The sequence below is a fragment of the Epargyreus clarus genome, unplaced genomic scaffold (genome assembly GCF_041222505.1).
Source record: "Epargyreus clarus isolate Ecla_fem2 unplaced genomic scaffold, WU_Ecla_fem_2.2 ptg000012l, whole genome shotgun sequence".
NCBI classification, from domain to species: Eukaryota; Metazoa; Arthropoda; class Insecta; order Lepidoptera; family Hesperiidae; genus Epargyreus; species Epargyreus clarus.
In genome coordinates, this window is record NW_027332220.1 from 599882 (window position 1) to 612109 (window position 12228).

The window sequence follows — 12228 nt, forward strand, 5'->3', positions numbered from 1 at the left end:
GCAATAGATATAAGTCCTACGTAATAAGAATAGATATGTAAGAGTAGGATAGCAATAGAGTGTAAGCATAGAATTGTAAGAGTAAGACAGGCTATGTTAGAAAGGGACGGCAATAGGACGCGGTTGCTGACTGAGCCTGCGCCTGTTGCGGTACCCAAAATAAGTACTTAAGCTCGCCTTTTTGTATGGAAAAATGTGTACGCCTCGGAATAAAAACAAGAAGAAAAGAACTGAAGATTCAAGTTGGAGTTTTATTTGAAAACCCATAATCTACATTGGTCCTTCGAGAAGCCGGATTTAAAGAAGACTCAAGATGAATACGCCGATCGCAATGAACACAAGGGGTCGTGTTCGCTCCGAATCGGGGTACAGCGAGTCAGAAGCAGCCCCGGGCGCTAAGGGTGCGCCAGGGCCATCGCTACACCGAATTTATGAAGATTATCCGCAGTCGCCGTCGACGGTCGCAGGAAATTCCCAAGAAAAAAGGATGGAGCACTCTCCGCCAGAAGGGGCGAGAGAGACAGCACCAGCGACGTCAACGCGGACGTCCGTCATGGGGCCACCTGCACGACCAGCTAGCACGCCACCAAGGCGTGAAACTTCATCGCCGGTGCGGAGACCTACATCGCCGGTGCGGAGACCTACGTCGCCGGCACACACCGCTCGCAGTAACACTTCAAAGCGAAGCATCGACGCACGTATGAAGATGGCACAATACGAAGCGGAGAAAGAACTCGCGGCTATAGAAGAGAAGCGGCTACTTATGAAAGAAAAGCTAATCAAATCGAGATTAGCCGCCGAAATGACTGCAATCGAAGCCGAATCTGAATATGCGGCGAGCTCATGCAACGAAAGGGTACAAGACTGGGTGGATAGAAGCATGGAACAACCAACGGCGACGAAATACAGGGAAGAACCGGAAGAGGTTCGCCCTCCCGTTAGTAAGCAACGGGGGGAGAACGCGAAATTCCAAGGCATTCAACGGCTAGCCGACACCTTAGAAAAACTAGTCGCCTCAAGACCGTTGCCTCGCCAAACAGCGGAACTACCTATATTCACGGGAGCCGTCGCCGAGTGGCTACCGTATAAGGCCGCCATGGAAGATTCTACAAGACTCTTTAAGTTCTCTCCAACGGAAAATCTCCTTCGACTGCGAAACAGCCTGCGAGGGGAAGCGAGAGAAACCGTGCTGTCACAGCTATTCACCGCATCTAACCCAGATATCATCATGCGCACATTAGAGATGAAATATGGAAGACCGGAATTCATAATAGATCGGGCCATGGAAGAGCTCAAAAAGATCCCGAAATTAGGGAGCGCGAGCACCGATCTGTATGAGTTCGCGGTGAAGATTCAAAATATTGTCTATACGATAAAAAGTATAGATAGAAGAGGCTACCTACGAAACCCGCTACTCGTTCGAGACGTAATGGACAAACTGAGTCCTCATCTCATAAGCAAATGGGCGGAGTACGCAGCCAATAACGAAGCACGCATCATGGAAGATAATGAAATGATAGTACTCTCCGAGTTTTTAATGGCCGAAGCGGACCTTATGATAAGGTACACCCACACAACGAAGCGAAGCGTTCCGGTACCCGTCAGAAGAGAAGTAGCACCAAAGCGGGTTGCTACCAAGGGCGTATACACTGCGGGGGAAAGTCAACCGGAAGAAAGAAAATGCTTCATGTGTCCAACTGGGGGACACTACACTACTGAGTGCGATAAACTCAAAGCACTCGACGTCAACGAGCGATGGAAGTGGGCAAAGGACAACAAGATGTGCTTCAAATGCATGAAAAGGAAGCACAGCAGGTTCACATGCAAAGCCAAGGCCTGCGGAGTCCACGGATGTACCTACCAACATCACGCGCTACTACATAAAGAAAAAGTAACGGAGTCTACGACTACAGTGAGCACTCCGGACGACGGCAGGGAAGACGAAGCAGCCGCGCTAGTAATGAGCGTCACGACAAGGAGGTCGCCTATTACATCAGTACTGCTCAAAACCTGCGAGGTGAAACTCAGCGGTCCACGGGGGGAGGTAAATACGTACGCCCTCCTAGACGAAGGGTCTACTGTGACGCTAATAGACGAAGAATTAGCGAAGCAACTCACTAACGGCGGACCGAATCGACCTCTGAACATAAGGGGTATTAACGATCAGAGAAGGATCGACAGCGAAGCGGTCAAGGTTCGTGTCAAAGGGGTACACGAACAAGAAGCCTACTTAGTGACAGCCCGCACAGTAAAAGGACTACAGCTACATCACCAACGCGTACCGCACAACTTAGAACGGTACAAGCACCTGCGAGTTGTACAAGATAGCATCAGTAAGGGAGAAGCTCGACCTCGCATATTGATAGGTGCCGACAACTGGCATCTAATAATATCGCGACAGCTGCGCGCCGGCAAGAGAAATGAACCCGCCGCGTCGAGAACGAAGTTGGGATGGGTACTGCACGGGTCGGTACCCAGGAAATCGATTTATCAAGACCAGGCGGCCGTACTTCACATCTGCGCGAGCGACGTCCAACTACAGAAGCTCGTCGAGTCACATTTCGACGTGGACTCGCTTGGCGTATCGACTAAAGAAAAAATTAATAAGCATGAGAAGAGAGCCAACGACATTTTCGAAGCGACCGCCACAAGAAAGGACGGCCACTTCGAAGTGGGTCTGCCCTGGAAGATAGATAACCCCACGTTCCCAGATAGCTACGAGTCTGCCCTTAAGAGACTACACACGCTCGAGAAGAGGATGACTAAGGAGCCGGCGTTTAAAAAGGAATACGCGGCTCAGATCGCTAACCTTATACGAAAGGGTTACGCGGTGCAATGCGACGGCAGCGAAAGGGATAGCAACGTAAAATGGTTCCTGCCGCACTTCGCCGTCACCAATCACAACAAGCCGGGAAAAGTTAGAATGGTCTTCGACGCGGCGGCTAAGGTGAAGGGAGTCTGTCTCAATGACTTCCTACTAGAAGGACCCGACCTACTAGCTTCACTCACAAGAATATTGTTCGGGTTCAGAGAAAAGAGAATCGCCGTCACAGCGGACATCGAAGAAATGTTCCTTAGGGTTAAAATCAGACCCGAGGACCAACCGGCACAGATGTTTTTATGGAGGGACAAGCCTACGGACCCTCCGAGAAGATTTAAAATGGTCTCCATGATATTCGGAGCCAGCAGTTCGCCATACCTCGCTCACAGCGTAAGAAACCGCAACGCCGTCGACTATGAAAGTAAATACCCAGAGGCGGCCACGGCGGTCAAGGAGCGACACTACATGGACGATTACCTAGACAGTTTCCCATCTGAAGAGGAGGTTATTAAAATGGTGAACGAAGTTACCTACATCCATCAACAAGCGGACTTCAACTTAAGAAGATGGAACTCAAATAGCAAGAGAGTTTTAGCTAGCATACCCGAAGATAAGAAGTCTGAAAGCGCGAATGTAAAGTTAGCAGCACACCAGAAGGAAAAGACATTGGGGCTGCGCTGGGACCCGAGCTCCGACACCCTCACCTTCAACACTGACATCAAGAGGGTTCCCGATGAGGTCAGACTGCGGTTGAGAGCACCGACTAAACGCGAAACCCTAAGCGCGGTTATGTCGGTGTACGACCCACTGGGGCTTATCAGTCAATATACGATCGTCGGCAAGATGATATTACAACGCTTGTGGCTCAAGAAGGTTGATTGGGACCAGGAATTGCCATCTGAAGACGCTAACCTATTCGACGAGTGGATAAGGCGACTCCCAGATGTCTCAGCACTAGCAATACCGCGGTGCTATAGCTACAACGTAACGCCGGAAACTCACATCGAGTTACACGTGTTTGTCGACGCAAGCGAGCAAGCCTACGCTACGGTGGCCTACTGGAGGATCGCACACGGCGATCACATAGAAACAATACAAGTAATGGCCAAGGCGAAGGTGGCTCCACTGAAGTTACTAACCATTCCGAGACTGGAGCTCCAAGCTGCGTTAATCGGGGCACGAATGGCTAACACTATAGTCAGGGAGCACAGCTGTTGGAAACCCAAACGAGTCATATACTGGAGTGACTCCCGCACCGTCCTTCAGTGGATAAGAAACGAGACGAAAAAATACACGCCGTTCGTCTCACATCGCCTAGCTGAGATCGCCGAGCTCACACATACAGAGGATTGGCGATGGGTGCCTACAACACTCAACGTAGCCGACGATGCGACCAGGCTTCAAACCGACGGGATCGACAGCCGGGACCGGTGGTTCACGGGACCGCAATTCCTACGAGCCACAGAAGAGCACTGGCCTACGGAGAACGGGGAAGGTGAAGAGACCGGGGAGACGTGTTACACCGTCTCAGAAGAGGACTCGGACCGCAACGACTCATTACCCGACATTAGAAGGTTCTCCAGTTACCTGAAGCTTATAAGGGCGACGGCACTTACTCAGCTATTCGTCGAGAAGCTTCGATCTAGAGACAAGACTCTACACTTAGAAGTGTCACACTTAGAAGCGGCCGAACGACGGTGGTTTCAACGCGCGCAGCGGGACTCCTTCAGCGAAGACTTAGCGCGGTTAAGTCACAACCAGCCGCTACAACGACACAGCAAATTTAAAAGGCTCGACGCAGTATTGAACGACGGGCTAATAACCGCAAGAGGCCGTATAGGTGCGCTCTATTCTACAACGCACTCTAATGAGCCGGTAATACTCGACGGGCAGCATCCCTTTACTCACCTGCTTGTCGAGCATTATCATCGCCGGACGGGACACGCGAATAACGAACGAGTCGTCAACGAGCTCCGTCAACGATTCATCATACTGCGCTTGAGGCCTACAGTCAAGAAAGTAGCACGAGCGTGTCAATACTGTCGCGTGTACAAAGCGACTCCGACGACACCACCGAAAGGAGACCTACCTAAAGTGAGGTTGGACTCGGGGCACCGCGCCTTCACCTATTGTGGCGTGGACTATTTCGGGCCCCTAACGGTGACTATCGGACGAAGACACGAAAAGAGGTGGTGTGCACTATTTACCTGTCTCACCACAAGGGCCATTCATTTAGAGATCGTCCAGTCGCTCTCTACGGACTCAGCTGTTATGGCGCTGCGAAGGATGGCCGCCAGAAGGGGTTGGCCGCGCGTCATATACTCCGACAACGCCACTAACTTTAGAGGGGCCGACGTCGAACTGAGAAATACATACGGAGCATGGATCGCAGCACTACGGGACTACGGTCTGCAGTACAACACCGACTGGCGTTTCATACCGCCGGGGGCGCCACACATGGGAGGAGCCTGGGAGCGCTTAGTGCGTTCAGTAAAAACCGCACTAAGCACCACGCTCAAAGAAAAGTCGCCAAAAGAAGAGGTACTGCAGACGTTAATCACCGAGGCCGAGTACAGCGTGAACGCGCGACCGCTCACGCACGTCTCCGTGGACCCCGAGGACGAGGAAGCACTAACGCCGAATCACTTCCTCATCGGCTCATCGACGGGGCTACCGCGGACGGGGCCATGCACCGAGGCGGACCGCAGCACGTGGAGAAGGGCGCAGGCACTGGCGGACCAGTTCTGGCAGCGATGGCTGCGAGAGTACCTGCCTACGCTCATTCCGCGGGGGCCGTCCAACGCACAGGCGTCACAACTGCGGGAAGGCGATCTCGTAATTGTGGTCGACTACGCCTTACCCCGCAATACCTGGCCGAGAGGAGTCGTCGAGCGAGTTCACCCGGGACCTGATGGCATCGTCCGGTCTGCAGACGTCCGCACAAAGGGAGGTGTGTTCCAGAGGCCAGCGACGAAGCTTGCCGTCCTTCAGATGGAGGAGGCTTCGAAGAATCTACGCCGGGGGGAGAATATTACGGACGACAACGGCCTAAGAATTTAAATGTAAATGTTGATTAATGTAACTTGTGTATGTAATTAAGACTATGTAAATAAGACATTTTATTGCAATAGATATAAGTCCTACGTAATAAGAATAGATATGTAAGAGTAGGATAGCAATAGAGTGTAAGCATAGAATTGTAAGAGTAAGACAGGCTATGTTAGAAAGGGACGGCAATAGGACGCGGTTGCTGACTGAGCCTGCGCCTGTTGCGGTACCCAAAATAAGTACTTAAGCTCGCCTTTTTGTATGGAAAAATGTGTACGCCTCGGAATAAAAACAAGAAGAAAAGAACTGAAGATTCAAGTTGGAGTTTTATTTGAAAACCCATAATCTACACCCAGATAGAATTAGATATTCCGCCGCTACCCCTGAGGACTAAGCTGGAACGCATCGGAAAAGTATGTCTCCCTTACCACACCCTTCAAACCAGAACACAGCAGCGCCTAACACTGCTATTATTAGGCAGTAATAGGTGTGGCGGTGGTGGTAGTAAGGGAGACATACTTTTCCGAGGCGTTTCAGCTTAGTCCTCAGCGGTAGCGGCGCATCTGTGGCCGACCTCAGGTAGGAACATCTAATCCCGTCTGGGGTTGATTACAGATGTTCATGGGCGCCAGTAGCCACTTACCATCAGGCGGACTGCATGCTGTCTGTCTCCTATAGTATATATAAAAAAAAATGTCGCGTTAACACAGTTATAAAATGAAAAATTCCCGCGATTGAAGCCGTCGAAGGCAAGTTTTTCCAGTAACTTAATTAGCTGGCAATTTTCCAATTTTTAGAAACCTTTCGAAAAGCTCGATGGAGTCGTGTTATGTTTTAATAAATGAAATTTCATGAAAAACTCGTTTCGTTTCGTGTTGTTTAAATGTCATGTTTTAACCTTTCCGCCTTCAATGTTAAAAGATAAAATATTAACAATGTTTTGTGTCTGAAAAGTCATCCCTTGAAGCTTTTTATTATATTTTAGACTAAAATAAACGCGTTATCTGTTTTAACGGTGATAGTCTAGTGACATGGTTGGTCTAGATTACTGGTGGCTCGAAAACCCATGACTATGGTTTAATTTTGTGAAATGATGTTTTTGATTTCTCGACTGTATGAAGTTGTAGTGTGTCCATGGGAGATAGTGGCGATTCGATATTAGGAGGGCCAAATCAAGAAGATCACGCCGAAAAGCAAACCTTAGGAACAGCAGGATTTACGACATGAAGTAATTAAAAGGATTAATCAGTAATCGGAAGGTTTGAGGTTCAAAACCCGGGCACACATCTAACTTTTCAAACTTATGTGCTTATTAGAATTTAATCATCATTAGCTTTAACACTCAAGGAAAAATTCGTGTGGAATACAAACCTGAAAGTCCGTTACAAAAAGTTCTCAAAGTTATGTGAAGTTTACCAATACTCGGTCAATGTTTACTTTTTACCTATCTCTTTTCAGTATGAGAGGAGACCCGTACCTAGCGGCGGAATATATTTTATTTTGATTTTACAGTATCATAAGTAAAGAAAACTAAACAAAAATCGTTTAAATCTTAAACATTTTCATAGCATACAACGAATGAAAAATGACTAATGCATTTGACAAATGGTCCCGTTGTGCGATTAGGTTGACAAATTGCATCGAACATTATGGGCAATATGGATGTTTTAAATTGAACTAATGCATGCTAGTGACTAACATGCGATTTGACTAGGCATGGGTAATTTATGTTGTAAAGGAATGGAATAACATTATTTCAGTTCAAAGACTATTGGCATTAGTTCACTTTAAGGCTATATGTCTCTTTACATTAATTTTGTTAATCAAATTTTGGTCCGAGGTTCAAATCCCAGTATTTTTTTAGAATTCTAAGACATATGCATATAAAAAATCAATCAATAAAGGATCATCATTTTTAAAAAGTACCACAAATCACGGTGAGGTCTATACTTTTTTATATGGAGTAGCATACGAGCTTGCAATTTACCTGATGGTACAGCTAGGGTTTACTCCATATTGAAGAAGCTCTACCTAAAGCCACAGATGTGTTGCCACTGTTGAGCAATAAGATCGTCACCTCATATTCCCTCCAGACCCTTCAAGACCCTTCCAGTGAAACGCTTGCTTTCAAAAGCTCTAAATGGTATGAAAAGTTGGCACATGTCTCATCTAGTAAACTATCCTCTAAAGCATTATTTTTATAACACCCATGTATGACACTACGATTGTTATTTTGATAATGAAATTATCAAAAATTTAATCAATTAATTAATGAATTTCACATCAAAACTTGTAGATCCACTCCGCATAATAGAAACAACGTTATCCCAATAGGGGACACCAGTGAATACTAATTAAGCACCACCGAGACTTTAATCACAGTTGTCAAACAACGATAGGACAATACAAACTATACTGCATCCCGTCTCTAAACAGAATAAAATATGGAGGTATGACCTTTCGAAAGGTAGAAGTAGTATTGTGCCTCCCCGAGGTATACCTAAGGATAAGGCAGACGGGTTACCTGGTGGAAAGCAGTCACCGTCGCCTATGGACTTTTGTAACACCAGAGGAGTCGCCAATGCATCGCCGGTTTTTAAGGAGAGCTCTTTTTGCTTCTTGAAGAGCCCCATATCATAGCGTTCAGATTACATCAAGAGGAAGTTCATTCCGTTTTCACTCTATATGTACGGTACCCCAAAAACAACTTTCGATTAAATATTGTACCATTTAGTTAAATCCCGTAATTCTGCCCGACCCAATTTGTTTATCCGTTGTATTCTCAACTCCACGCAAACTAATCCCGCACGATTCGCCAGATCTACGAGATTAGTCAGGTATTTCATTCTGATTAGACTTAGCACAACTTTGATGAAGTTAAACAACTTCTGGGAATTATATGCTACCGGATTTTTAGGTATAAAGCTGGTAGAACCCTTTGTGGTTCGACTCCGAAGGCACTATCTGCCTTATTAAAACAGTGTTAAGCGCTAATGTGTTCCGGTTGAAAGTGTGTGGCAAGGGAGACCTACTGGGGCTGTCCAACTTAGTCTTTAGGGGCAGAAAAATCTACGACCAGCCTCTTCATCGAGGGGTCCGAGGTTCAAATCCCAGGCACGCATCTCTGATTTCTCAAAGTTATGTGCGTATAAGAAATTAATTATCACTTGCTTAAACAGTAAAGGAGAACATAAGTAACATAAGTAAGGAAACCTGCTTACCTGAGAAATTAAAAAAAACGTTTTCAAAGGTATGTTAAGTATACCAATTCACAGTTTACCAGCGCGGTAGACTATGACCTAATCCTTCTCAATCTGAGAGGAGATCCGTGTCCACCAGTGGAACAGTAGTGGATTGATAAGGAACATATACGATTGATTATAAATATCCCTGAGTGGCAGTATTTCTAAAATATACAGACTAAACTTTCAAATTAATAATATTACCAGCAATTTCCTATTTCGTAAAGTCCCCACCTAATTTGCTTAACCGTTCGTATTCTCAACTCCACGCAAACTAATCCCGCACGATTCGCCAGATCTACGAGATTAGTCAGGTATTTCACTCTGTTTAGATTTAGCACAACCTTGACGAGGTTAAACAACTTCTGGGAATTATATGCTATAATTGATTCATCAAATAACAAATATGGATTGTAGCTGCTTAAGCGTTTAAGTTAATTTAGCTGGAAGTTTTGTCTAGGTTTGTGTTTGGTTTAGTTAGTGTAAGTCAGTGATAGTACACTTCATACACTTTACCAAATATTATGATGATATTCACTGAAAAACATACACTTCTAAAATTGTGAAATCAAATTAAGTAGTATTTCTTTATAATATAGGAGTCGCAGACGAGCGTGCAGTCCACCTGATGGTAAGTGGCTACTGCCACCAATGGACATCTGCAATCAACCCCAGATAGGATTAGATATTTCTACCTCAGGTCGGCCACAGATGCGCCGCTACCCCTGAGGACTAAGCTGGAATGCCTCGGATAAGTATGTCTCCCTTAACACACCCTTCAAAATGGAACACAGCTGTTATTAGGCAGAAATAGGTGTAGCGGTGGTGCCGCCCCAGTCGAACCACAAAAGGTTCCACCACCTTCGAAATACCTTCGAATAGTCCATACGTACCTTGGTATATCGGCTAGTCTAGGCGCTCTAGCCCGACGCACAGATCCCGATATAGGCAACATTCCCATCTGAAACAATTAAAATAGGTTTAAAACTAGGCCTCTGAATGGAGATTTCAATTTCCGGACATACTTCTTAAAAAGTCTATTAAAATAATTATTATCATTTGGTGTAACAGTAAAGGAAAACATTGCAAAGAAATCTTTATATCTTTGAATTAAGATAACAAGGTCTTAGTATTGTGTAAAGTCTACTGATAGGGACTTGGCCAGCGCGGTGGACCATGGCCTAATATCTAAACTTATTTCATTCCAAGAGGAAATCCGTGCCCAGCAGTGCGACAGTAATAAGTAGACGACTCCATTCGAAGTATGCAAATAAACAGAAATGATTTTAAATTTATTTCAAAGCCATTCACCAAAGAACGCCCTTAAACAAAGTCTGAAAATATAATTAAAGTAAGTAGGCATAGTATCGTTTGTTTGAAGACAAAAGCTTTCAGAATGATAAGGGAGCTTTAAGACCGTATTAACCAATTAAATTAAGAAGGGCTTTTTGTACTGATGCGTACAAAATTTCACTGTATTTATTTTATATTTGGAAATTAAATGACGTCGTTACGTAGGAATCAAAGTTGCCCCCTTCACGAGACAATACTCTCTCTCTTTACATCTTTCTTTTGTGTGCGAATGTGTGCTTACGAGTATTGAAGTAAGAGCCGATGAGCATCATACCCGGCCGGTTATAAAAATTATATATTACTACAGAGCAGCAGTGTTAAGCGCTGCTGTGTTTCGCTTCGAGGGCGAGATACTAATCTGATGCAATCAACTTAGTTCCCAGAAGTAGCAACCCATCTGTGGACGATCTTAGGTACGACTTTTTTCTTACTGGAGTCTATTACAGATGTCCAATAACAAAATACCATCAGAGGTACTATATGCTCGATCGCTACTTACTATAAATCTACTACAAAATAAGCCATACATAAGTTACAAATAGTAACCTCAAGCTCATTTCATGATTCTGTAATCTCATTTTTCTCAACTTCCGCTAGTTTTCCATTTTTTGTCAAAGAACATCGCAATCCCGCATTCCGGTATTATTTAGCTCATAATAGGAAAAGCTTTTACAGTATTAAATTCTGAATAATGAGGGTTGAAGCGTACAATATGTATGCTGTAAGTTTAGGCTTGTGTCGTATGACGAGAGAGCGAGCGATAAACGAAGACAAAATGATAGCTATAGCACCAAATTTTTTTAATGTGAAAAAGTTTTTATCCTCCTTTCCGTTTATAAAATCCTTTTAGGGTTACCTCTAGGGTAGAAATGCGACCGTATTATTAAACCGTCGATGTCTGTCCGCCGGTCATAGGACTCCTTTTGAATCGTAATAGCCGTAAACTGATGACTTTAGACTTTTGAAGTGGGTTTGACTATGGTTCCTGTAGAAATAAAAACAAGAAGCTGGTATTTTTTGGCATTTATTATGTTTATCTATATAACTAATACTTTAAATTTTTTGACAATTTTACTGAAATTAAAAAACATATTGTTATTTTTTTCATATCACTATGTAATCCTTGGCGTGCGACTCGCACGTAGCAGACTAATTATTATTAATCAACATTATTTATTCACAAACAACATTGATAAAAATTTCATTGATGCACACAAAATCCGTGGAATCTTTTGAATGAATTGATAGAACACAAAAATTCTACGCTATAATCGTTCTTCGCAACACTCCGATGGTGAGACAATCAACCTTTTAAGCAGACTTCGTATAAATGAGTTCGTTGGCAATGTGTCCTGATTAAATTATGGACAAGAATTAATTAGCATCATATAATTTGTTTTGGTTTGGGAGCGAAATTGTTGTTTAATTATTAATTATTAATATTGTTGTGGAATTGTTGTTTAATTATTAAAACACATTCAATGGTGTTTGTATTGAAGGGGTAACGTAATTTGTAAATGAATACGTAATGAATAATTAATTTATTTTATTCGTTGATTAATGTATGCAATTTAAATTAACTATTGTGTTTTTTCGTTAACCAATTGCCGTCTCACTGCTGGGCACGGATCTCCTCTCAAAATGAGAAGGATTAAGCCATAGTGCACCGCGCTGGCCAAGTGTGTATTGGTAGACTTCACATACCTTTGAGATTTTTTTTAATCTCTCAGGTAAGCAGGTTCCGTCACGATATTTTCCTTTATC

The 12228-nt window shown here is 44.3% G+C and overlaps 1 protein-coding gene across 1 annotated transcript in view; it reads right to left on the reverse strand.

The window, feature by feature from the left end:
* The window catches only part of LOC140746040 (calcium/calmodulin-dependent protein kinase kinase 2), a 216432-nt gene that overhangs the window by 140413 nt on the left and 63791 nt on the right, over positions 1-12228 (reverse strand). The window contains exon 2 of the mRNA XM_073078021.1: positions 10005-10072. Within this exon, the coding sequence (XP_072934122.1) occupies positions 10005-10072 (68 nt within the window). The remainder of the gene's footprint in view (positions 1-10004; positions 10073-12228) is intronic.